We start from the raw sequence: 27,358 nt of genomic DNA on the forward strand, positions 1-27,358 counted from the left end.
CTGAGCTTCCCACAATGCACCGCGGCTCCATCCCATCCCCTGCACGGGGTGAGGGTGGAGGGGGGGGGGGGGGAACCGGGGCCGGTGGGGGGGGGTTAATGTGGGGAGGGGGGGAACCATGGGGGGGGATCGGTGGGGGGGGGTCCCGCCATGTGATGGGGGGGGCACCTTCGGGCTGGAGCCGATGGGGGGGGGGCCCGGGGTGGGTTTTTACCCCCCCCCGTTTAACACCGACCCCCCCCCGTTAAACAACCGACCCCCCCCGTTTAACACCGACCCCCCCCCAGGTCGGGGCCCGCTGAGGCCGTGGGGGGGCTCCAGCACCCGGTGCCCACCATGGCCCCCCCCCCCCTTCGCAGCCTCCTCATACACTGCCGTGCTCATCACCTCGGCCACGCAAGGTGAGCGGGGGGGGGGGGGGGGGCAACCATGGGGGGGGGAGGGAAGGGGGGGACCCCGATCCCGAGGTAACCCCCTTGGACCCCATTCCAGAGCCTTCATCCCCCTCTTATCCCATTCCAGAGCCTTCATCCCCCTCTTATCCATTCCAGAGCCTTCTCCCCCTCTTTATCCAAAAAAAAAAAAAACATTCCGACCCCTTCATCCCCCTCTATCCCATTCCAGAGCCTTCATCCCCTCTTATCCCATTCCAGAGCCCTCATCCCCCTCTTATCCCATTCCGAGCCTTCATCCCCCCTCTTATCCCATTCCAGAGCCTTCATCCCCCTCTTATCCCATTCCAGAGCCTTCATCCCCCTCTTATCCCATTCCAGAGCCTTCATCCCATCTGATCCCATTCCAGAGCCCTCATCCCCCTCTTATCCCATTCCAGAGCCTTCATATCCCCTCTTATCCCATTCCAGAGCTCTCATCCCCTCTTATCCCCTTCCAGAGCCCTCATCCCCCTCTTATCCCATTCCAGGGCTGCTTGTGCTTGGCATCCCAACACAGAACTCCATTTCCCACTCTCTCCCATTATCCAGACTCCCCACCCTATCCCAATACCCCTGCAGGATTCCTTTCCCACTCTTTCCCATTCTCCCCAGGCCCCCATTCCCCCCTATCCCGTTCTCCCTTATCCATTATCCCATTGCAGTTCCCATTCCCCCTATCCCTTTTATCCCCATTCCCCTATCCCGTTATCCCCATCCCCCTGTATCCACATATCCCATTGCTGACACCTGTCTCCATGTCCGTGCTCAGGTCTGGCGCGCGCGGCGCTGCTGTATCCTGTATCCCGTATCCCATATCCCATTTCTGTCTCCATGTGCTGCCCTCAGGTCTGGCGCACGCGGCGCTGCCGTTATCCCGTATCCCCTATCCCATATCCCATTGCCTGTGTCCCTGTGGCAGGTCTGGCGCGCGCAGCGCTGCCGTTATCCCATATCCGTATCCCATTGCTGATCTCTGTGTCTCCTCGGTGCTTCAGGTCTGGCGTGCGCGGCGCTGCTGTTATCCAATATCCCATTGCTGTCTGTGGCAGGTCTGGCGGCGCCGCGGCGCTGCCGTTCGTTATCCCATATCCCATTGCTGTCTCCGTGCTCAGGTCTGGCGCGCGCGGCGCTGCGTTATCTCGTTATCCCGTTATCCCATTGCTGTGTATGGCAGGTCTGGCGCACGCGGCGCTGCCGTTATCCGTTATCCTGTATCCCATTGCTGACACCTGTCTCCATGTGCTGCCCTCAGGTCTGGCGCGCGCGGCGCTGCCGTTATCCCATATCCCATTGCTGTGTGTGGCAGGTCTGGCGCGCGCGGCGCTGCCATATCCCGTTATCCCATATCCCATTGCTGTCTCCATGCTCAGGTCTGGCGCGCGCAGCGCTGCCGTTATCCCGTTATCCCGTTATCCCCTATCCCATTGCTGTGTCTGTGGCAGGTCTGGCGCGCGCGGCGCTGCCATATCCCGTTATCCCATATCCCATTGCTGTCTCCATGCTCAGGTCTGGCGCGCGCAGCGCTGCCGTTATCCCGTTATCCCGTTATCCCCTATCCCATTGCTGTGTCTGTGGCAGGTCTGGCGCGCGCGGCGCTGCCGTTATCCCATATCCCATATCCCATATCCCGTTGCTGATGTCTCTGTGTGTGTCTGTGTCTCCATGCTCAGGTCTGGCGCGCGCGGCGCTGCCGTTCGGGCTGGCGCGCCGGGAGCTGGCGTGTGAGGGTTACCCGCTGGAGCTTCGCTGTCCTGGCAGTGACGTCGTCCTCGTGGACACCGCGAACTACGGACGGACGGACGACAAGATCTGCGACGCGGACCCGTTCCAGATGGAGAACGTGCAGTGCTACCTGCGCGAGGCCACGCGCATCATGGCGGCAAGGTGGGGTGTACTGGTGTATACTGGGGTGTACTGGGGTGTACTGGGGTATACTGGGGTGTACTGGGGTGTACTGGGGTATACTGGGGTGTACTGGGGTGTACTGGTGTATACTGGGGTGTACTGGGATACAGAGATGTGCAGTGCTACCTGCGCGAGGCCACGCGCATCATGGCCGCGAGGTGGGGTATACTGGTGTATACTGGGGTGTACTGGTGTATACTGGGATATACTGGGGTGTACTGGGGTGTACTGGTGTATACTGGGGTGTACTGGGATACAGAGATGTGCAGTGCTACCTGCGCGAGGCCACGCGCATCATGGCCAACAGGTGGGGTGTACTGGTGTATACTGGTGTATACTGGGGTGTACTGGGGTGTACTGGGATACAGGGATGTGCAGTGCTACCTGCGCGAGGCCACGCGCATCATGGCGGCGAGGTGGGGTATACTGGTGTATACTGGTGTATACTGGGGTGTACTGGGGTGTACTGGGGTGTACTGGTGTATACTGGGATACACTGGGATACAGGGATGTGCAGTGCTACCTGCGCGAGGCCACGCGCATCATGGCCGCGAGGTGGGATGGACTGGGATATACTGGGGTGTACTGGGGGGTACTGGGGTGTACAGGTGTATACTGGGGTGTACTGGGGTGTACTGGGGTGTACTAGAGTGTACTGGGGTATACTGGGGTATACTGGGGTGTACTGGGATACACTGGGATACAGGGATGTGCAATGCAGCCCATATCTATACCCCATATCCCCTGTCCCTGCAGGTGCAACAACCGGACTCAATGTGTTGTTGTCGCTGGTTCCGACGCCTTCCCCGATCCCTGTCCTGGGACCTACAAGTACCTGGAGGTGCAGTACGACTGCGTGCCCTATAGTGAGTGCTGCCCCATGGCGTCTGCCCCACAGCACCCATAGCACCCATAGCACCCATAGCATCCATAGCACCTCAATACCTGGAGGTGCAGTACGACTGTGTGCCCCATAGTGAGTGCTGCCCCATGGCGTCTGCCCCATAGCACCCATAGCACCCATAGCACCCACAGCACCCACAGCACCCATAGCACCCATAGCATCCATAGCACCTCAATACCTGGAGGTGCAGTACGACTGCGTGCCCTATAGTGAGTGCTGCCCCATGGCATCTGCCCCATAGCACCCATAGCACCCATGGCACCCATAGCATCCATAGCACCTCAATACCTGGAGGTGCAGTACGACTGCGTGCCCTATAGTGAGTGCTGCCCCATGGCGTCTGCCCCATAGCACCCATAGCACCCATAGCACCCATGGCACCCATAGCATCCATAGCACCTCAATACCTGGAGGTGCAGTACGACTGCGTGCCCTATAGTGAGTGCTGCCCCATGGCGTCTGCCCCATAGCACCCATAGGACCCACAGCACCCACAGGACCTACAGCACCCACAGCACCCACAGCACCCATAGCACCCACAGCACCCATAGCATCCATAGCACCCATAGCACCCACAGCACCCATAGTACCCATAGCACCCATAGCACCCATAGCACCCACAGGACCCATAGCACCCATAGCACCCATAGGACCCCCAGCTCCCTCTTGTGGCTGTGGATGGGGGGGGCACGTTCACCCCTTGGGGTCAGGGTCTGGGTCCCCCCCCGGGTCCCACACCCCCCCCCCCCCCCCTCCCTTTGGGGTCCCCCCCAGGCCCCCCCCGTTTGTCTCTCCCCAGGCGCCGGCGCGGGACCCCCTGACCCCCCCTTTGCTTTGCAGGAGTCGCCGGAGGGGGAGGACGGAGCCCCAGGCACACGCTAAGCACACGCTAAGCAACACGCTAAGCACATGCTAAGCACAGCACTGCAGGCCAGACACATGCAAAGTACATGCAAAGTACATCATGTACATGCTAAGTACACCTGTACATGCTAAGCACACCTTGTACATGCTAGGCAAACCTTGTACATGCTAAAAGCATATCTTGTACATGCTAAGTACACCTTCTACATGCTAAGCACACCTGTACATGTTAAGCACACCTTGCATATGCTAAACATGACTTGTACATGCTAAGTACATCTTGTACATGCTAAGTATATCATGTACATGCTAAGGACATATTGTACACTCTAAACACACCTTGCACATGCTAAGCACACCTGTACACGCTAAGCACATGCTGTATGTGCCAAGCGTGCCCTGTCCATGCTAAGGACATGCCTTGGGTGAGCTGGCCTGAGGTCATGGAGAATCCCATGTGCACATGCTGAGAACATGCCGAGAACACGCTAAGAACATGCTAAGCACACACAATTAGCATGTCAAGAACACACTAAGCACACACAGATCATGCCAGGAGCACACTAAGAACATGCTAAGCACACGTGACACACACGTGACACACACGTGACACACACGTGACACACACCAAGCGGTGAGGGGGGTTGGGCTCCATGTTTCCTTTGCAGGTCTGCGCCATGGGGCTGAGCCCCCCCCGCCGAGTTCTGCTTCTTCCTGCAGGGGGGGGGGGGAGGGGTCCCCCCATGTGTCCCCATTGCCTCCATATCCCCCTATACCCCATGTCCCATGTCCCCATATCCTCCATGTCCCCATTTCCTTCATATCCTCATATCCCATATCCCCATATCCCCATATCCTCCATATCCCATATCCCCATATCCCATATCCTCATATCCTCCATATCCCATATCCCCATATCCCATATCCTCCATATCCCATATCCTCCATATCCCATATCCCCATATCCCCATATCCCCATATCCTCATATCCTCCATATCCCATATCCCCATATCCTTCATATCCTCCATATCCCATATCCCCATATCCTCCATATCCCATATCCCATATCCCATATCCCATATCCCATATCCCCATATCCCATATCCCCCATATCCCCATATCCTCCATATCCCATATCCCATATCCCATATCCCATATCCCATATCCCATATCCCATCCCCCCCCCCCCCCCCGTCCCCCCCATGGGGCTCAGGGTCTCCCCATAGGCCTCTTGGGTTCCCCCCCCCTCGTTCTGGGGCTGAAGCTGTTTAATCTCTGTTCTCTTTGTCTCCTCTCTCCCCCCCCTTGACCCCCATTGACCCCCATTGACCCCCATTGATCCCCCCATCCCCCTTTGCCCCCCCCACCCCCCCCTGTGCCCCCTCCGTGCCCCCCCCCGCCCCCCCCCCCCCCCCCCTGCTCTCTCCCCTCCTTTTCCTCCTGTGCTTAAAGTAGAAGTGGAGCAAAAAGGTAACGAGATCCTTCCTGGGAGCCCAAAATACCCCAAAATAACCCCAAATAACCCCCTAAAACACCCCAAAATACCCCAAAATACCCCAAAATAAGCCAAAAATACCCCAAAACACCCCAGAAATGCACCAAAACCATCCAAAATACAGCCAAAAAAGACCCTAAATAACAAACCCGAGACCCCAAAAACACCCCAAAATCACCCCAAAACCACCTGAAGCCTCCTTCAACCCCCACCCCCCCCAGCCCCCCTTGACCCCCCCTCCCCCCCCTTGACCCCCCCCCTCCCCCCATTCCTCCCCCCCCTCCTCCCTCTGCTTCCCCCTCCCCCTTGCTCCCCTCCCCCCATCCCCTTCCTCCCCTCCCCCCACCCCCCCCCCATTGGTCGCAATCAGCTCAGGGCCCCTCCCCCCCCCCCAAGTCTCCCTTTGGGGTCCCATGGACCCCCCCCCCCCCAGGGACCCCCATGAGGGCCCCTCCCCCATCGCCCCCCCCAGGCTCCCATGGGGGACCCCAAAGCGCCCCCAGGGACCCCCAAGTGCCCCCCCCGCCCCCCCCCCCCCGGAGACCCCCCCAGAACCCATCCCCTCCCCCCCCCACATTGAACCCCCCCCCGGCCGAGCCCAGGGGCAGCTCTGGGGGGGCCCTGGGGCAGTTGGGGGGGGCGGGGCTGTTTGAGGGGGGGCAGCAACGGCACCGGGGGGGAGATGTGGGGCTGGGCTCAGCTGTGGGGAGGTTGTGGGGCAGTTATGGGGTCAGTTATGGGGCAGTTATGGGGTCAGTTATGGGGTCAGTTATGGGGTCAGTTATGGAACAGTTATGGGGTCAGTTATGGGCTCAGTTGTGGGGTCACTTATGGGTCAGTTATGGGGTCAGTTATGGAACAGTTATGGGCTCAGTTGTGGGGCAGTTATGGGGTCAGTTATGGGGTCAGTTATGGGGCAGTTATGGGGTCAGTTATGGGACAGTTATGGGGTCACTTATGGGTCAGTTATGGGGTCAGTTATGGAACAGTTATGGGCTCAGTTGTGGGGCAGTTATGGGGTCAGTTATGGGGTCAGTTATGGGGCAGTTATGGGCTCAGTTGTGGGGCAGTTTGGAGTCAGTTATGGGCTCAGTTGTGGGGCAGTTATGGGCTCAGTTATGGGACAGTTATGGGGCAGTTATGGGACAGTTATGGGGTCAGTTATGGAACAGTTATGGGGTCAGTTATGGGCTCAGTTGTGGGGCAGTTATGGGACAGTTATGGGACAGTTATGGGGTCAGTTATGGAACAGTTATGGGGTCAGTTATGGGCTCAGTTGTGGGGCAGTTTGGAGTCAGTTATGGGCTCAGTTACGGGGTCAGTTATGGAACAGTTATGGGGTCAGTTATGGGGTCAGTTTGGAGTCAGTTATGGGTTCACTTATGGGTCAGTTATGGGACAGTTATGGGGTCAGTTATGGGGTCAGTTGTGGGTCAGTTATGGGACAGTTATGGGGTCAGTTATGGGGTCAGTTGTGAGTCAGTTATGGGTCAGCTGTGGGTCAGTTATGGGGTCAGTTATGGGGTCAGTCATGGGGTCAGTTATGGGGTCAGTTGTGGGTCAGTTGTGGGGTCACTTATGGGGTCAGTTATGGGGTCAGTTATGGGTCAGTTGTGGGTCAGTTGTGGGGTCACTTATGGGGTCACTTATGGGGTCAGTTATGGGGCAGGTATGGAACAGTTGTGGGTCCGTTACGGGGTCAGTTCGGGTCAGTTGTGGGTCCCGGGGGCTCCGCCTGGGTCCGCTGTTGTCGCTGTTCCCTATGGGGTTCGCTGTGTGGGGTCCGGGGGCCGCTGCTGTTGTTCCCTATGGGGCCGCTGCTGTTGTTCCCTATGGGGCCGCTGCTGTTGTTCCCTATGGGGCCGCTGCTGTTGTTCCCTATGGGGCCGCTGCTGTTGTTCCCTATGGGGCCGCTGGGGGCGCTGCGGGGGCCGCGGTTCTTCCCACAGGTGCCGGAGCCAAGACCTTCGTCTCTCTCCTCCTCCTCCTCCCGCAGCCCCTCCCCCAAGGGGCCCCCCCGAGCCTGTGAGTGCCCCTCCCCCCCCCCCCCCCGCCCCTCCCCCCCCCGGGACCCCCCCAACCCCCCCCCCCCCCAACCCCCCCTGCGGTGGGACGGGGGCTGCTGCACACACGTGACCGTGAGAACATGTGAACATGTGACCTTACACACGTGAACATGTGACCTTACACATGGGAACATGTGACCTTACACATGTATATCCTGGTGCACACACGTGAACATGTGACCTTACACATGGGAACATGTGACCTTACACATATGTGTCCTGGTGCACACACGTGTCCTTTTACACGTGTGTTCCTTTCCACACGTGACCCTGTGTACACACATGTGCCATGTGCACATACACGTGACCCTGTGCACACACGTGACCCTGTGCACACACGTGACCCTGTGCACACACGTGACCCTGTGAACACATGTGACCCTATGCACACACATGTGCCATCCATGTGCCATGTGCACACACGTGACCCTGTGTACACACATGTGCCATGTGCACACACACGTGACCCTGTGCACACACGTGACCCTGTGAACACACGTGACCCTGTGCACACACGTGACCCTGTGCACACGTGTCCCTGTCGGTGCCGCAGCCCCCGCTCCCCCTCCCCCCCCCGCACCCACGTGTGCAGCGCCCTGGGCGGGGGGGGCCGCTCCAGGCTGAGCCCAATGGGGGGGGGGGGGGGCACCCACTGGGGGGGCACCCATTGGGGGGGGGGCACCCATTATGGGGGTGCATTGATGTCAATGGGCCCAGCCTGGCGCGGCCGCCGTGTCCCCCCCATGCAGAGACGCCCCATGGGGGGGGGGGGTTTGGGGGTCTCTGCCCCGGGGGGGTCCCCGCTGTGCCCCCCCCCCCCCCCCCCGTTCTCTCCCCGCAGCTCTAACCCCCCCGTTTCTCTCCCCCAGCCTCTCTGCAGCCGGCGCCGGACAGCGGGGACCCCCCTGCACCCCCACACTGAGGGGGGGTCCCCCCAACCCCCCCCCCCCCCCGGGGGGGGCTCCCCCATCCCCCCCCCCCCACGTGTCTCTGTTGCGTTCGACCAATCCTGGCTGTGGGCCTGGGGGGGGGGAGGGGTTTAGGGTCCCCCCCCAGGGAGAGCTGCCCCCCCCCCGCAGGGTGCTCCCAATAAGGGGGGGTCACGGGGGGGCACAGATGGGGTCACGCCCCCATCGCCCCTGGCCCCCCCTTTTGACCCCCCCCCCCCCCCGCTCTGTCCCATCCCATCCCCCCCTCCCCTGGACAAGGGCTCCCCCCCCCCCCCCCCGTGTCTCCCCTCCCCCCCCGGGGTCCCCAATGTCCCCCCCCAAGGGTTGGGGTCCCCCCGACCGCTCATGAAACCACTTCTCTTTTCTCTCCTGCTTCTCACTGCCCCCCCCTGCCCCCCCCTCACCCCCATCCCTGCTCCATCTGTCCCCCTGGTCCCCCCATCCCCATGTCTGCCCCTGCATCCATCTCTGTATCCATCCCTGTGTCCCCTTCCCCATCCCTGTACCCATCCCTGTATCCATCCCTGTACCCATCCCTGTATCCATCCCTGTACCCATCCCTGTATCCATCCCTATGTCCATCCCTGTGTCCCCTTCCCCATCCCTGTATCAATCCCTGTACCCATCCCTGTCCTTCATCTCTGGGTCCCCTTTTCCATCCCTGTGTCCCCTCTGTCTCGGTGTCCATCCCCATGTTCATATCCATGTCCCTCATCCCTGTTTCCCCTTCTCCATCCCTATGTCCATCCCTGTTCCCTGTGTCCATCCCTGTATCCATCCCTGTGTCCATCCCTGTGTCCATCCCCGTTTCTATCCCTGTATCCATCCCTGTATCCATCCCTATGTCCATCCCTATGTCCATCCCTGTGTCCATCCCTATGTCCATCCCTATGTCCATCCCTGTATCCATCCCTATGTCCATCCCTGTATCCATCCCTGTATCCATCCCTGTATCCATCCCTATGTCCATCCCTGTGTCCATCCCTATGTCCATCCCTATGTCCATCCCTGTGTCCATCCCCGTTTCTATCCCTGTATCCATCTCTGCTCCATCCCTGTATCCATCCCTGTATCCATCCCTGTATCCATCCCTGTGTCCATCCCCGTTTCTATCCCTGTATCCATCCCTGTGTCCATCCCTATGTCCATCCCTGTATCCACCCCTGTTTCCACCCCATCCCCCCCCCCCCGCAGTCTTCGTCTGCCCGGGCTCCCTGCACCGCGTCGGAGCCGTCACCTCGAGCCACGAGTCCTCCCACCAGGCGGGCGCCTGGTGCCGGGACCCCCTCCAGGCGGGTGAGCGGCTCTATGTGCTGCCCTGGCTGCCGTTCCGCACCGACACCCTGACCGAGTACGCGTCGTGGGCCGACTTCCAGGCCGGGCGCCACACCACGACCTACCGGCTGCCTCACCGCGCCGACGGCACCGGCCTCGTGGTCTACGACGGAGCTGCCTTCTACAACAAGGAGCGCACGCGGAACGTGGTCAAGTACGACCTGCGCACGCGCATCAAGAGCGGCGAAGCCGCCGTCGGTGCCGCCAACTACCACGACACGTCCCCTTACCGCTGGGGGGGCAAGACGGACATCGACCTGGCGGTGGACGAGGACGGGTTATGGGTCATCTACGCCACCGAGGCCACGGGCGGGCGCCTGGTGCTGAGCCAGCTCAACCCCTACACCCTGCGCTTCGAGGGCACCTGGGAGACCGCGTACGACAAGCGCGCGGCCTCGGACGCGTTCATGGCCTGCGGGGTCCTGTACGTCCTGCGCACCGTGTACCTGGAGGACGACAGCGAGCGCGCCGGCAACGCGCTGGTTTACGCCTTCGACACCCGGCGCCGGCGCGGGACTGCCCTGGCCCTGCCCTTCCCCAACCCCTACCAGTTCGTGGCCTCCGTGGGCTACAACCCACGCGACAATCAGCTCTTTGTGTGGAACAACCACTTCCTGCTGCGCTATGCGCTGGTCTTCACACCCGCACAGACAGGCGGTGGTGAGAGCGGGGGGGGGATGGGGGACGTGGGGGCCCGTTGGGGACCATGGGGGGATGGGGGACGTGGGGGCCCATTGGGGACCATGGGGGGGATGGGGGACGTGGGGGCCCATTGGGGACCATGGGGGGGATGGGGGATGTGGGGGCCCATTGGGGACCATGGGGGGGATGGGGGACGTGGGGGCCCATTGGGGACCATGGGGGGTATGGGGGACGTGGGGGCCCATTGGGGACCATGGGGGGGATGGGGGACGTGGGGGCCCATTGGGGACCATGGGGGGGATGGGGGACGTGGGGGCCCATTGGGGACCATGGGGGCCATTGGTGCAGTTGGGAGTTGTGGTTCACTTGGGGGTCATGATTCACGTGGGGGTCCCATAGGTGCACTTGGGGGTCCCATTGGTTCACTTGGGGGTCATGATTCACGTGGGGGTCCCATTGATGCACTTGGGGGTTCTGGTTCACTTGGGGGTCCCACTGGTTCTATTGGGGGTCGCGGTTCACTTGCAGGCTGTTGTTGCACTTGGGGGTCATGATTCACTTGTGGGTCCCATTGGTTCACTTGTGGGTCTCAGCCCCCTCTGGGGGTCTCTGCTCTCTCTTGCTGCTGCCCCATGGGGGGGGTCCGGGTCTCCCGGCGCCCCCCAACCCCCCCTCTGTGTTTCCCCCCCAGGTCCGGTGACCACCGCCCCCCCCAGCTCCGCCCCCCCCCGCCCCACATCTCCCCCCAGCTCCGCCCCCCCCGGCTCCAGCCCCCCCGCGCGGCGCCCCCCCCCCCCCCCCGGCCCCCCCCCCCGGGCCCCCCCCCGGGCCCCCCCCCGCCCACAGCGCGGCCACCCCCGGGGGGCCCCCCCCCGGCTCCCCGGGCCCCCCCCCCCACGGCGCGGGGGGGGGGAGGGGGGGGGGGTCCCGGCGCCGGCCCCGCCCCCCCCCTCCGCCTCTCGCCGCCCCCCCCCGGGGTCCGGAGGGGGGGGGGGGGGCTCCGGGCGCCTGTGCGAGGCCCGAGAGGTCAGGAGGGTCCAGTGGCCGTCGGCACAACAGGGGGTGGTGGTGGAGAGACCCTGTCCCAAAGGCACCCGCGGTATGGGGGCTATGGGTAATGGGGGCTATGGGGTAATGGGGGCTATGGGGTAATGGGGGCTATGGGGTAATGGGGGCTATGGGGGGGCAATGGGGGGCTATGGGGTAATGGGGGCTATGGGGTAATGGGGGCTATGGGGGGCAAGGGGGTTATTGGGGGCAATGGGGGGCTATGGGGTAATGGGGGCTATGGGGGGCAAGGGGGTTATTGGGGGCAATGGGGGGTAATGGGGGAATGGGGGCTATGGGGGGCAAGGGGGTTAGGGGGGCTATGGGGGGTAATGGGGTCTATGGGGTAATAGGGGCTATGGGGGCTATGGGGTAATGGGGGTTAGGGTTAGGGTTATGTATGGGGGTTGGGGGGTCAGGAGGGTATTGATGAGGCTGGGGGGGGTCATGGGGGTGTTGGGGAGCAAGGGGGGGGTCCCGTGGAGGTCACTGGGGCACTGGGGGGGTCATGGGGGGGTCATGGGGGGATTTGGGGGTGCCCCTGACCCCTGACCCCCCCCCCCCCCCCCCAGGCATCGCCTCCTTCCAGTGCCTGCTGGGGTTGGGGGTCTGGAACCCGCGCGGCCCTGACCTCAGTAACTGCACCAGCCCCTGGGTCAACCAAGTGGCACAGAAGGTACCGGGGGGGGCACAAAACCGGGGGGGGGGGACCCCAAAACCGGGGGGGGGACCCCAAAACCGGGGGGGGACCCCAGAACCGGGGTCAGCTCAAAGGGAACCCCCCCAGGGGTGGGCTTGGGGGAGGTTGGGGTGGGGGGGTTTGGGGTGGTTTTGGGGTCATTTTGGGGTGTTGGTTTGGGTCAGTTTATGTCAGTTTGGGTCAGTTCAGGTCAGGTCAGTTCAGGTCAGTTCGGGTCAGTTCAGGTCAGTTTGGGTCAGTTCAGGTTAGTTTATGGCAGTTCAGGCTGGTTCTGTCGCACTCACCACTGTCACTGTCGCTGTACCCGCTATGGCTGTACCCTCTATGGCTGTACCCACTATGCCTGTACCCGCTATGGCTGTACCTGCTATGGCTGTACCCGCTATGGCTGTACCTGCTATGGCTGTACCCACTATGGCTGTACCCACTATGGCTGTACCCGCTATGGCTGTACCTGCTATGGCTGTACCCACTATGGCTGTACCCACTATGGCTGTACCCGCTATGGCTGTACCCATGCCTGCTGTGCCTGTACCCATCCCCGCTGTGGCTGTACCTGCTGTACCCGTGTCCATCCCCGCTACTGCCCATCCCCGTACCCGCTATGGCTGTACCCATCCCCGCTGTGGCTGTACCTGTACCTGCTGTACCCACTGTGCCCGCTATGGCTGTACCCGTACCCGCTGTGGCTGTACCTGCTGTGGCTGTGGCTGTACCTGCTGTGGCTGTGGCTGTACCTGCTGTGGCTGTACCTGCTGTGGCTGTACCTGCTGTGGCTGTGGCTGTACCTGTACCTGCTGTGGCTGTGGCTGTACCTGCTGTGGCTGTACCTGCTGTGGCTGTACCTGCTGTGGTTGTACCTGTACCTGCTGTGGTTGTACCTGTACCTGCTGTGGTTGTACCTGCGCCGGTGCCTGCAGATCAAGAGCGGTGAGAACGCCGCCAGCATCGCCGGTGACCTGGCGCGTCTGACCCGCGGTCCTGTGTACGCCGGAGACGTGAGCTCAGGTGTGCGGCTCCTGGAGCAGCTCCTGGACATCCTGGACGCGCAGCTGCAGGCGCTGCGCCCGCTGGAGAGGGAGTCTGCGGGCAAGAACTACAACAAGGTGGGGCTGCCCCATAGACACCATAGACACCATAGAGACTGGGGCTGCCCCATAGACACCATAGACACCATAGAGACTGGGGCTGCCCCATAGAGACTGAGGCTGCCCCATAGACACCATGGGGACTGGGGCTGCCCCATAGAGACTGAGGCTGCCCCATAGACACCATGGGGACTGGGGCTGCCCCATAGAGAACATGGGGACTGGGGCTGCCCCATAGAGAACATGGGGACTGGGGCTGCCCCATAGACACCATAGACACCATAGAGACTGGGGCTGCCCCATAGACACCATAGACACCATAGAGACTGGGGCTGCCCCATAGACACCATAGACACCATAGAGACTGGGGCTACCCCATAGAGACTGAGGCTGCCCCATAGAGACTGAGGCTGCCCCATAGAGAACATGGGGACTGGGGCTGCCCCATTGACACCATAGACACCATAGAGACTGGGGCTGCCCCATAGAGAACATGGGGACTGGGGCTGCCCCATAGACACCATAGACACCATAGAGACTGGGGCTGCCCCATAGACACCATAGACACCATAGAGACTGGGGCTGCCCCATAGAGAACATGGGGACTGGGGCTGCCCCATAGAGACTGAGGCTGCCCCATAGAGAACATGGGGACTGGGGCTGCCCCATAGACACCATAGACACCATAGAGACTGGGGCTGCCCCATAGAGACTGAGGCTGCCCCATAGAGAACATGGGGACTGGGGCTGCCCCATAGAGATCATAGAGACTGGGGCACCCCATAGCAGATACTGCCCTTGGGGACCCGAAACCCTGCCCCAGAGGTCAGTGTCCTCCTGCCCCAGAGGTCAGAGTCCTCCTGCCCCACACATTGGGGTCCCAGCCCCACACTTGTGGGTCCAGCCCCATTGGTGCCTTTGTTCTCCCCCCCCCAGATGCACAAACGTGAGCGCACGTGCAAGGACTACATCAAGGTGAGGGGGGGGCGTGGCCTCTGCATGGGTGGGGCACGTGGGGGCGGGGCTTGGGTATGGGCGGGGTCTGGGTGGGTGAGGACTGGAGGGCGTGGTCTGCGGTGGGCGGGGCTTGAGGAGGGGCTGGGAAAGAGGCCAATGGGGCTTGGTGTGATGGACTCTGGTGGGCGGGGCCTGAGATGAAGGGGGCGGGGCCTGCGATTGGTACATCCCGTTTCTAAAGGGGGGGTGTGGCTTGAGAGAGGGGGCGTGGCTTATGCGGAGGGGGTGTGGCCAATGGAGTCTGACCTTGTGGGCGTGGCCTACGGTTGGCCCAGCCCGTGGGGGCGTGGTTAAAAGCATGGGCGTGGCTTGTACTGAGAGGGCGTGGCCTGCGATCGGCACAGCCCATTGGGGGCGTGGTTTAAGAGCGTGGGCGTGGCCTCCACGGAGGGGGCGTGGCCTCCATGAGGGGGCGTGGCCTCCACGGATGGGCGTGGCCTCCACGGATGGGCGTGTCCTCCACAGAGGGGGCGTGTCCTCCCCGGAGGGGGCGTGTCCAGCAGAGGGTTCTGGTCTGTGATTGGCTCAGGCGGTGGTGGAGGCCGTGGATAACCTGCTGCGGCCGGAGGCGCTGCAGTCGTGGCGGGACATGGCGGGTGCCCAACGGGCTCACACCGCGACGCTGCTGCTGGACGTGCTGGAGGAAGGAGCGTTCCTGCTGGCGGACAACGTGCGCGAGCCCGCGCGGTTCATGGCGGCGCGGCAGAACCTGGGTGAGCTGACCCCGGGGTCATCACAGGACACCGGGGTCATCACGGGACACCGGGGTCATCACGGGACACCGGGGTCATCCCAGGGACACCAGGGTCATCACAGGGTCACTGGGGTCATCACAGGACACCGGGGTCATCACAGGGACACCAGGGTCATCCCAGGGACATCGGGGTCATCACAGGGACACCAGGGTCATCCCAGGGACACCGGGGTCAACCCAGGGACACCAGGGTCATCCTAGGACACCAGGGTCATCCCATTGGGTACCATTGACACCAGCATCATCCCATTGACACCAGGGTCATCCCATTGGGTACCATTGACACAGCATCATCCCATTGGGTACCATTGACACCAGGGTCATCCCATTGACACCAGGGTCATCCCATTGACACCAGGGTCATCCCATTGGGTACCACTGACACCAGTGTCATCCCATTGGGTACCACTGACACCAGTGTCATCCCATTGGGTACCATTGACACAGCATCATCCCATTGGGTACCAGCATCATCCCATTGGGTACCATTGACACCAGTGTCATCCCATTGACACCAGGGTCATCCCATTGGGTACCACTGACACCAGCATCATCCCATTGGGTACCATTGACAACAGCATCATCCCATTGGGTACCATTGACACCAGCGTCATCCCATTGACACCAGCATCATCCCATTGGGTTCCCATTGCTACGGGGGTGAATCCAACCCCCAAAGCCCCACCCCCTGCATGGGGCCCCACATCCATGGGTCCGGGTGCCCTGGGTGGGTGCAAGGGTCCGGCTGTGCCCCCACAGTGCTGGAGGTGACGGTGCTGAACACCGAGGGGCAGCTCCAGGAGCTGGTGTTCCCCCAGGAGTTTGGGGGGGAAACCTTCATCCAACTGTCGGCCAACACCCTCAAACAGAACAGCCGCAACGGTGAGGGGCGGTGGGGGGGGTATGGGGGTATGGGGGGTATGGGGGTATGGGGGTATGGGGTATTGGGGGTTAATGGGGACAATGGGGGCTATGGGGCTATGGAGGGTGGTGGTGGTCAATGAGGGGCTATGGGGATGGGGGGGCTCAAGGGGCACCTTAGGGGCCTCATGAGGGGGTCTTTGAGGCGTTGCAGGGGTCCCAGAAAGGTCTGGAGGTGGCGGGATGGGGGCTCAGGGCTCTCTGTGGGGCTCTGTGTGGGTCTCTATGTGGGGCTCTATGTGGGGCTCTATGTGGGTCTCTATGTGGGGCTCTATGTGGGTCTCTATGTGGGGCTCTCTGTGGGTCTCTATGTGGGGCTCTATGTGGGTCTCTATGTGGGTCACTATGTGGGTCTCTATGTGGGTCTCCCTGTGGGGCTCTATGTGGGGCTCTATGGGGCTGTGTCCCCCCAGGGGTGGTGAAGGTCGTGTTCATCCTCTACAACAACCTGGGGCTGTTCCTGCCCACCGAGAACGCGTCCGTGCGCCTGGGGGGGGAGGGGGGGCCCCGCGCCCCCCCCTTGGTCGTCAACTCCCAGGTCATCGCCGCCTCCATCAACAAGGAGTCCAGTCGTGTGTTCCTCATGGACCCTGTCACCTTCACCCTGCCCCACCTCGAGGTGGGACCCGGGACACCACTGACACCCATTGACACCATTGACACCATTGACACCCATTGACACCATTGACACCCATTGAAACCATTGACACCCATTGACAACCATTGACACCCATTGACATCCATTGACAGCCATTGACATCCATTGACATCCATTGACAACCATTGACACCATTGACATCCATTGACAACCATTGACAGCCATTGACACCATTGACACCCATTGACATCCATTGACACCCATTGACACCATTGACACCCACTGACATCCATTGACATCCATTGACAACCATTGACACCATTGACATCCATTGACAACCATTGACAGCCATTGACACCATTGACAGCCATTGACAGCCATTGACATCCATTGACACCCATTGAAACCATTGACACCATTGACACCCATTGACACCATTGACACCATTGACACCCATTGACACCATTGACATCCATTGACACCCATTGACAGCCATTGACATCCATTGACACCCATTGAAACCATTGACACCATTGACACCCATTGACACCCATTGACAGCCATTGACCACCACTGACCCCCATTGACAGGCATCGATAGCCATTGACCGCCACTGATAGCCATTGACATCCATTGACCACCATTGACAGGCATTGCCATCCATTGACACCCACCACCCCCCATTGACCCCACTGACATCCATTGATCACCACTGACACCCATTGACACCCATTGACCGCACTGACTCTCAACGACACCCATTGATCCTGTTGACCCCCCCGCAGGCCAAGAACCACTTCAACGCCAACTGCTCCTTCTGGAACTACTCGGAGCGCTCCATGGCCGGGCACTGGTCCACGCAGGGCTGCAGGCGGCTCAGCACCAACAGCACTCACACCTCCTGCGCCTGTAGCCACCTCACCAACTTCGCGCTGCTCATGGCGCATCACGACAGCGTGAGCACCGCGGGGGGACCGCGGCTGGGGGGGGGTGCGGGGGGGTGGGGGGGTGTGATGGGTGTACCCATGGGGATGTGATGGGGGTGCTCATTGGTGGTGCTGGGACACTTTGGGGTGCCCATAAGGATGTGATGGGTCACTATGTGGTACCCATAGGATGCAGTGGGTCACTATGTGGCACCCATAGGATGCAGTGGGTCACTATGTGGCATCCATAGGATGCAGTGGGTCACTATGTGGCACCCATAGGATGCAGTGGGTCACTATGTGGCACCCATAGGATGCAGTGGGTCACTCTGGGATGCCCATAGGATGCAGTGGGTCACTATGCGGTACCCATAGGATGCAGTGGGTCACTCTGGGATGCCCATAGGATGCAGTGGGTCACTATGCGGTACCCATAGGATGCAGTGGGTCACTCTGGGATGCCCATAGGATGCAGTGGGTCACTATGCGGTACCCATAGGATGCAGTGGGTCACTATGTGGTACCCATAGGATGCAGTGGGTCACTCTGCGGTACCCCGGTGCTGACCCCCCCCCCCCCCCCCCCAGCACCAGGGCCGCCTGGACGCGGTGCTGCTGTCGGTGATCTCCTGGGTGGGCATCGTGGTGGCTCTGGTGTGTCTGGGGGTGTCATTGGCGGCTCTGTGCTGCCTGCGGGGGCTGCCCCCCGAGCGCACGACCACCCCCAAGCATCTCTGCGCCAGCCTCTTCCTCGCTGAGCTCGTCTTCCTCGTGGGCATCGACAAGACCCAGTACCAGGTATGGGGGGGGGCAGCCCCACACCTGCCATGGGGCTCCCCGTTGGGAGCCCCTCTGCCCCCCCCATGCCTCCTGTGCCTGCTGGCCCTATAACAGTGCCCCCATGTATCCCCATATCCACCCTATGCCCCCCATATCCCATGTCCCCTCCATGTCCTCATGCCCCCAATGTCTCCATGTCCCCTATATGCTTTCATGTCCCCTATGTCACCCTTATGGCCCCATATCCCGATGCCCCCCATATCCCCCCTATACACCCCATGTCCCCTATATCCCCTTTCTGCCCCCATATTCCCATATCCCCCATATCCCCAATACCCCCCCATACCCCCTGTGCTGCATGACCCCAATGCTCCCATATCCCACATGTCCCCTATATCCCCCTTATGCCCCAATGTTCCCATATCCCCCTATGCCCGCATATTCTCCTATGTCCCTATATCCCCCTTATGCCCCATGCTCCCATATCCCCTCTATGCCCCCATATCCCCCCTATACCCCCCATATCCCCATATCCCCCCCATGTCCCCCATGTCCCCTATCTCCCCCCATGGCCCCCATATCCCCCATGTCCCCATATCCCCCCCATGTCCCCCATGTCCCCTATATCCCCTATATCCCCCCATGGCCCCCATATCCCCCATGTTCCCATATCCCCCATACCCCTCCATGTCCCCCATATCCCCCATGTCCCCCTTATACCCCCCATACCCCCCTATGTCCCCCATACCCCCCTATGCCCCCATACCCCCCCATCCCCCCCATCCCCCCGTTGCCCCCCATGTCCCCCCCCCATCCCCCCCCCAGGTTGCCTGCCCCATCTTCGCGGGGCTGCTTCACTTCCTGTTCCTGTCGTCGTTCTCGTGGCTGGGGCTGGAGGGTCTCCAGTTGTACCTGCTGGTTCCGGAGCTGCCCCCGGACCGCCCCTCCCCCCCCCCCCGACGCTGGTTTTTATGCCGTCGGTTATTGCTTCCCTGCGGCCGTCGTGGCCCTGGCGGCTGCCGTCGACCACAGCAGCTACGGCACCGAGAGCGCGTGCGCGGACAGGGGGCGGGGCCAGGGGCGGGGCGAGGGGAGGGGCTTGGGGAGAGGGGAGGGGCAAAGGGAGGGGGAGAGGGGAGGGGCGGAGAGAGAGGGGTGGGGCGAGGGGAGGGGCGAGGGGAGGGGCGAGAGGGGAGGGGCTTGGGGAGAGGGGAGGTGCTTGAGGAGAGGGGAGGGGCTTGGGAGAGGGGAGGGGCGAAGGGAGGGGGAGGGGAGGTGGGAGGGGGGAGAGGAGGGGCTTGAGGAGAGGGGAGGGGCGTGAGGAGAGGGGAGGGGCTTGAGGAGAGGGGAGGGGCTTGAGGAGAGGGGAGGGGCTTGAGGAGAGGGGAGGGGCTTGGGGAGAGGGGAGGGGCTTGAGGAGAGGGGAGGGGCTTGGGGAGAGGGGAGGGGCTTAAGGGGAGGGGCTTGAGGAGAGGGGAGGGGCTTAAGGGGAGGGGCTTGAGGAGAGGGGAGGGGCTTAAGGGGAGGGGCTTAAGGGGAGGGGCTTGAGGAGAGGGGAGGGGCTTGAGGAGAGGGGAGGGGCTTGGGAGAGGAAATGGGCCCTGGGGAAAGGGGTGGAGGTTTAGGGGCGGGGCTTGAGCCCATGGGGGCGTGGCCTCCGCGCTGAAGCTCCGCCCCACAGGTGCTGGCTGCGCGTGGACAATCACTTCATCTGGAGCTTCATCGGGCCCGTGGCCTTCGTCATCCTCGTACGGGGCTGCTATGGGGCTCTATGGGGCTGGGGGGGCTCTATGGGGCTCTATGGGGCTGGGGGGGTTCTATGGGGCTCTATGGGGCTGGGGGGGTTCTATGGGGTTGCTGTGGGGCTGGGGGGGTTCTATGGGGCTCTATGGGGCTGGGGGGGTTCTATGGGGCTGCTGTGGGGCTGGGGGGGTTCTATGGGGCTCTATGGGGCTGGGGGGTTGCTATGGGGCTCTATGGGGCTGGGGGGGTTCTATGGGGCTGCTGTGGGGCTGGGGGGGTTCTATGGGGCTCTATGGGGCTGCGGGGGTTCTATGGGGTTGCTATGGGGCTGGGGGGTTCTATGGGGTTGCTATGGGGCTGGGGGGGTTCTATGGGGTTGCTATGGGGCTGGGGGGGTTGTGGGGGTTTCTGTGGGGCTGCTATGGGCTTGGGGCTGTTCTCTGGGTGTGGGTGTTTCTGCTGTGGGGCCTGGGATCACTCTATGGGGCTGCGGGGCTGTCCTGCTGTGGGGTTAGGGGGGGTCTTGCTATGGGGCAGGAGGTCTCACTGTGGGGCTGGGTGTCCCACTGGGGGTCCCGCTATGGGGCTGGGGGTCCCACTGTGGGGCTGGGGTCCTGCTGTGGGGCTGGGGTCTCGCTATGGGGCTGAGCCCCTGCCCCACAGGTGACGCTGGTGCTGCTGCTGGTGACACTGCACAAAATGCTCCGGCCCTCGGCAGCCCTGAAACCGGATTCCAGCCGCCTGGAGAGCATCAAGTGAGGGGGGAGCGGGAATGGGATCGGGAATGGGATTGGGAATGGGATTGGGATTGGGAATGGGACAGGGAATGGGATGTGCTGTGTCACTGGGTGCTGGATGCTCTATGATGGCTGCTGCTCCCACTGCAGGTCTTGGGCACTGGGTGCCATTGCTCTGTGCTCTATGATGGATGCTCTATGATGGGTGCTCTATGATGGGTGCTCTATGCTGTGTCAATGGGTGCTCTATGATGGGTGCTCTATGATGGGTGCTCTATGCTGTGTGTCAATGGGTGGTGTACCAATGGGTGCTCCCACTGCAGGTGCTGGGCTCTCGGTGCCATCGCTCTGTGCTCTATCACTGGGTGCTCTATGTCAATGGGTGCTCTATGTCAATGGGTGCTCTATGCTATGTCAATGGGTGCTCTATGTCAATGGGTGCTCTATGATGGGTGCTGTACCAATGGGTGCTCTATGCTATGTTAATGGGTGCTCTATGATGTGTCCGTTCCAGGTCCTGGGCTCTGGGTGCCAATGCTCTATGCTCTATCACTGGGTGCTCTATGTCAATGGGTGCTCTATGATGGGTGCTGTACCAATGGGTGCTCTATGATGGGTGTCAATGGGTGCTATGTTAATGGGTGCTCTATGTCAATGGGTGCTCTATGCTGTGTTAATGGGTGCTCTATGATGTGTTAATGGGTGCTCTATGCTATGTCCATTGCAGGTCCTGGGCCCTGGGCGCCATCGCGCTGCTGCTGCTCCTGGGTCTCACGTGGGCCTTCGGGCTCCTGTTCGTGACACGTGAGTCGGTGCTGACGGCGTCTCTGTTCACTGCCTGCAATGCCCTGCAGGGGGCGTCGGTGCTGCTGCTGCACTGCGCCCTGCACCGGAAGGTACCACTAAGGGGGGGGGGGGGGGGGAGCACCCATTGGGGTGTGATGGGGGCACCCACCGGGGGGGGAGCACCCATTGGGGTGTGATGGGGACACCCACCGGGGGGGGGGGGGGGAGCACCCATTGGGGTGTGATGGGGGAGCACCCATTGGGGAGCACCCATTGGGGTGCGATGGGAGCACCCACCGGGGGGGGGAGCACACGGGGGCGTCGGTGCTGCTGCTGCACTGCGCCCTGCACTGGAAGGTACCACTGCGGGGGGGGGGGGGGCACCCATGGGGGAGCACCCACCGGGGGGGGAGCACACGGGGGGGGGTGGGTGCTGCTGCTGCACTGCGCCCTGCACCGGAAGGTACCACTAAGGGTGGGGGGGGGCACCCATTGGGGTGTGATGGGGGCACCCACCGGGGGGGGAGCACCCATTGGGGTGTGATGGGGACACCCACCGGGGGGGGGGGAGCACACAGAGGGGGGTTCACCCCACACACCCCCCCCCCCGCAGGTGCACCGGGAGCTCAGTAAGTGTCTGCGGCACTCGGGCTGCTGCCTCCGGACCCCCCCCGGCACCGCAATGGGTGCGCTCAAGGGCTCCGGCACCCGCAGCGGAGCGCGGTACTACAGCGGCACACAGGTGGGGGCTCGGGACGTGGGGACATAGAGACCCATAGGGACCCATAGAGATCCATAGAGACCCCATAGAGACCTACAGAGAGCCATAGAGACCATAGAGACCCATAGAGACCATAGAGACCCCATAGAGACCTGCAGAGAGCCATAGACACCCATAGAGACCATAGAGACCCATAGAGACCATAGAGACCCCGTAGAGGCCATAGAGACCCATAGAGACCCCGTAGAGACCCGTAGAGAACCTTAGAGACGTATAGAGACCCCATAGAGAGCCATAGAGACCCCATGGAGACTCATAGGGACCCCATAGAGACCCCGTAGAGCATCCTCGTACCCATATGGACCCCGTGTCCCCATAGACACCCCCCAGACCCCACAGTCAGCCCCATTCCCCCCATCCCACAGAGCCGGATCCGGAGGATGTGGAATGACACCGTACGGAAGCAGACGGAGTCCAGCTTCATGGGGGGGGAGCTCAACAGCACCCCCAGCCTCAACCGAGGTGAGACCCCCATTGAGCCCTATGGACCCCCCCATTGAGCCCTATGGACCCCCCCATTGAGCCCTATGGGCACCCCATTGAGCCCTATGGACCCCCCCATTGAGCCCTATGGACCCCCCATTGATCCCTATGGACCCCCCCATTGACCCCTATGGACCCCCCCAGGGCCGATGGGGAACCACCTCCTGCCCAACCCGGTGCTGCCGCCGCGGGGGGGCTCCAGCCCCTACAACACCCTCATTGGGGACCCCGGGGGCTTCCCACCGGCCTCGCCCCCCCCCCTTCACCTCACCAGGTGGGTACCGGAAACCCCATAAACCCCATAGACCCCATGGACCCATAGACCCCATAGACGCCCATAGATCCCATAGACCCATACACACCATAGACCCCCATAGATCCCATAGACCCATACACCCCATAGACCCCATAGACACCCATAGAGCCCATAGACACCATAGACCCCATAGACTCTGTAGACCCATAAAGCCCATAGGACCCCATAGAGCCCAGACCGACCATGGAAGGAGGGGATCACCCCTAAACCTCAGTGTCTTGGGGGGGGATTTGGGGTCCGGGGAGGGGATTGGGGGGGGGGAACACGACTTGGGGGGGGTCATGGGGGGGTCATGGGGGGGTCAGGGGGGGTCCGGGTCTCTCACAGCTGCTTCTGTCCCCAGGGAGCTTCCGCGACACCAGTGAGTGCCCCCCCCCCTTGTACCCCCCTTTGTACCCCCCCTTGTACCCCCCCTTATGCCCCCCCCTTGTGCCCCCCCTTGTACCCCCCTTTGTGCCCCCCCTTGTACCCCCCCCCTTGTGCCCCCCCTTGTACCCCCCCTTGTCCCCCCCCCTTGTGCCCCCCATGGCTGACACCCCAAATGCCCCCCCATTCCCCCCCTGCTCCCTTGTGTCCCCCCACCCCCCGTGCCCCCCCCCAATCTGCCCCCCCCGTGCCCCCCATTACCTCCCCACTCCCAAGGCCCCCGTTGCCCCCCCTCAATTTCCCCCCCCCAGATCCCCCCCATCCTTTGTGCCCCCTCATTGCCCCCCCACTTTACCCCCCCCGTTCTCCTGCCCCACCCCTCCCTTCCTGCCCCCCCCTCCTTGTGTCCCCCATTACCCCCATACCCCCCCCAATTGCCCCCCCCCCCCACTCACTTTCCCCCCTCCCCCCCCAGAGCCCCCCGGGAGCCACCGGAGCCTCTGCCCCTCAACGGCAGCTTCAGCAACAGCTTCAGCGGGAGGGGGGGGTCCAGGGGGGGGAGGGGCGGGGGGGGGGTTGGGGGGGGGGTTGGGGGGGGGGCTGGGGGGTGGGGGAGGGGGCTCAGCTGCGCTCGAGAAGTTGATCATCTCGGAGCTCGTGCACAACAACCTGAGGGGGGGAGGGGCGGCCCCGCCCCCCCCCCACGCGGAGCCCCCCCCTCCCCCCCCCGGCGGCCCCGACCTGGGGCTGCTCTACCCCGAGTTCACGCGAGGTCACGGCCCCCCCCCTCCCCCCACCGCACCCCCCCCCCACCCCCCCCTCCCCTCGCAGCCCCTCCCCCCGCGGGACCCCTCGGGGGCGGCCCCTCCCCCCCCCGCCGCCGAGGGAGGGGGAGGGGTCCCCCCCGCGCCCCCCCCCCCCCCCTCCCCCCCCCCCCCCCCCCCGCTCCCCATTTCCTGGGGGGCCCCCCCCGGGTGCCCCCCCCCCGCGCGGCGCCCGGAGGGCTTCGGGGGGGGGGGAGGGGCCGAGGGGGGGGCGGAGCCCGATGGGCAAATGCAGCTCGTGACGAGCCTGTGAGCCCCGCCCCCCGCTGGGTGACGTCACGCGGGGAGCTGACGTCACAACGGGAGTTGACGTCACAACGGGAGGCGACGTCACAACGGGAGCTGACGTCACAACGGGAGACGACGTCACGCCGGGGGGTGACGTCACACCAGGGACCAGTCTTGCATGAGGACCCAGCCCTGCTCCAGCATCCGGATGCGGAACCAAGAACGGATCCGGATCCAATCCCAAGGAAGGATCCATCCCAGCTCCAGGATCTGGATCCATCCCTGCTCCAGGACCCGGATCCATCCCTGCTCCAGGATCCCGTTCCAAGCATGGATCCATCCCTGCTCCAGGATCCGGATCCATCCCTGCTCCAGGACCTGGATCCATCCCTGCTCCAGGACCCGGATCCATCCCTGCTCCAGGATCCGGATCCATCCCTGCTCCAGGATCCGGATCCAAGCATGGATCCATCCCTGCTTCAGGATCCGATCCCAAGCATGGATCCATCCCTGCTCCAGGACCCTGATCCATCCCTGCTCCAGGATCTGGATCCATCCCTGCTCCAGGATCCGGTTCCATCCCTGCTCCAGGACCCGGATCCATCCCTGCTCCAGGATCCGGATCCATCCCTGCTCCAGGATCTGGATCCATCCCTGCTCCAGGACCTGGATCCATCCCTGCTCCAGGATCCGGATCCATCCCTGCTCCAGGATCCGGATCCATCCCTGCTCCAGGATCTGGATCCATCCCTGCTCCAGGACCTGGATCCATCCCTGCTCCAGGATCCGGTTCCATCCCTGCTCCAGGACCCGGATCCATCCCTGCTCCAGGACCCGGATCCAAGCATGGATCCATCCCTGCTCCAGGATCCGGATCCCATCCCAAGGAAGGATCCATCCCTGCTCCAGGATCCGGTTCCAAGCATGGATCCATCCCTGCTCCAGGATCCGGTTCCATCCCTGCTCCAGGACCAGGATCCATCCCATGCAATCCCTGGGCTGTACCCCAGGACCTGGTCCCAATCCCGGCTCAGCCCCAGGATCCGGATGCGGCCCCGTGCATTGGACCCGGCCTCAGGGGGGGCTCCTCCCGGCCCCCCCCCCCCCCCAGCCCCTTTGTGAGGGGGGGGACACCCCAAGAGAAGCCATCGATGGGGGGGGGCCGGGCAATGGGGGGGGGCTCTGCTCCACCCCCCCCAAATGAAGGGGGACCCCCCCAAAGTGGGGACCCCCCCCTCAACAGAGACATTCTCCTTGTAATATAGATGTAAATGGACCAGCCCCCCCCCCCCCCCCCCCGGGGAAACTGAGGCACGGGGGGGCCCCCCCCAAACCTCCCCTCCCCCCCTCCCCGGGACCCCCCCCTGGAAGCACAAGCGCCCCCCCCCCCCAATCCAGCCTGGGGGGGTCCTCGCGCTGTACATAGGGATGGGAGGGGAGCGATGGGGACCCCCCATAGACTGGGACCCCCCCAAGTATTGGGGATCCCCATTGAACTTGGGGCCCCCTCCTGTATTTAGGGCTTGGGGAGCCCCCCCCCCGAGATTTGGGGACCCCTCTATAATGGGATCCCCACAAGTTTTGGGGGTCTCTCCCCCCCACCCAATTTGGGGACCTCCCCCAGTATTTGGGGTCCCAATATTCTGGGGACCCCCCCAAGGTTTTGGGGTGCCCCTTCCCCCCCATTATCAATGGGGCACCCCACAACCCTGCAGCCATGGGGAGGACTCCACATTTAGGAGGGTTGAGGGGGGGTTTTTGCCCCTCCCCCATCCTGGGTTTTGGGGTCCCCCCTTCCCCTCCCCCCTGGGTTTTGGGGGGTGTCCTCCCCTCCCCCCCCCCCCCCCATTTCTGCCAAACCAACTTTGGGTCGAGTGCGTCAAAACCAACGAAACCGAGGAGCCGGAGGGGCCACGGGGCCACCACTGGCCACCATTGGCCACCATTGGCCACCATTGGCCACCATTGGCCACCATTGGCCACCATTGGCCACCATTGGCCACCATTGGGTACCATTGGGCACCATTGGCCACCACTGGCCACCATTGGGCCATTGGGCACCGTTGGCCACCCTGGGCTACCATTGGTCACCATTGGCCACTGCTGGTCACCGTTGGCCACCATTGGTCGCTGTGGCCACCATGGGCTACCATTGGACACCGTGGGCTACTATTGGCTACTATGGGCCACCACTGGTCACCGTTGGCCACCATTGGTCACTGTGGCCACCATAGGAAAGCTGGGGCCACCAGAGCCACCATGGGGCCAGTGCCTGGGCCACCAAGGGTCCCACCATGGGGCCACCATAGGAGGAGCCCGGAGGTGGCTGGGGCCAGCATGGCACAGACAGGGCCTCCATAGGGATGAATGGGCCGCTATGGGGCCACCACAGGATCCACTGCCAAGGCCGCTATGGGGCAGCCGTGGGGCAGCCCCAGAGGGGGTGGCCGGGGCCAGCTCGGGTCCGGTCACCGCAGGGATGGGCATGGACGGGAACCAATAAAGGTGACACCAGGAGTGGGGCTGGAGCCGTCTGTGGGGGGCAACATGGGGGGCACATGGGGGGCACATGGGGGGCACATGGGGGGCACAGGGGGGGCACAGGGGGGGCACAGGGGGTATGGACATCACTGAGCACCATTGGGAACCATTGACCACCATTGGCCAC

General features: G+C 62.7%; 1 protein-coding gene across 1 annotated transcript in view; it reads left to right on the forward strand.

Moving 5' to 3' along the window:
- LOC115945235 (adhesion G protein-coupled receptor L1-like) overlaps positions 1-27,358 on the forward strand; it is a 43,023-nt gene that overhangs the window by 14,691 nt on the left and 974 nt on the right. Inside the window, 25 exon segments of the mRNA XM_034072101.1 lie at positions 360-401; positions 2,105-2,318; positions 3,096-3,205; positions 5,564-5,578; positions 9,814-10,614; positions 11,288-11,326; positions 11,582-11,695; positions 12,216-12,319; positions 13,264-13,449; positions 14,368-14,406; positions 14,978-15,161; positions 15,962-16,084; positions 16,537-16,742; positions 17,507-17,677; positions 18,235-18,444; positions 19,252-19,392; positions 19,394-19,479; positions 20,108-20,174; positions 20,833-20,924; positions 21,634-21,802; positions 22,306-22,434; positions 22,839-22,935; positions 23,101-23,230; positions 23,616-23,633; positions 24,114-24,185. Of these exon segments, the coding sequence (XP_033927992.1) occupies positions 360-401; positions 2,105-2,318; positions 3,096-3,205; positions 5,564-5,578; positions 9,814-10,614; positions 11,288-11,326; positions 11,582-11,695; positions 12,216-12,319; positions 13,264-13,449; positions 14,368-14,406; positions 14,978-15,161; positions 15,962-16,084; positions 16,537-16,742; positions 17,507-17,677; positions 18,235-18,444; positions 19,252-19,392; positions 19,394-19,479; positions 20,108-20,174; positions 20,833-20,924; positions 21,634-21,802; positions 22,306-22,434; positions 22,839-22,935; positions 23,101-23,230; positions 23,616-23,633; positions 24,114-24,185 (3,559 nt within the window).

The sequence above is a fragment of the Melopsittacus undulatus genome, chromosome 23, assembly GCF_012275295.1.
Source record: "Melopsittacus undulatus isolate bMelUnd1 chromosome 23, bMelUnd1.mat.Z, whole genome shotgun sequence".
Classification (NCBI taxonomy): domain Eukaryota; kingdom Metazoa; phylum Chordata; class Aves; order Psittaciformes; family Psittaculidae; genus Melopsittacus; species Melopsittacus undulatus.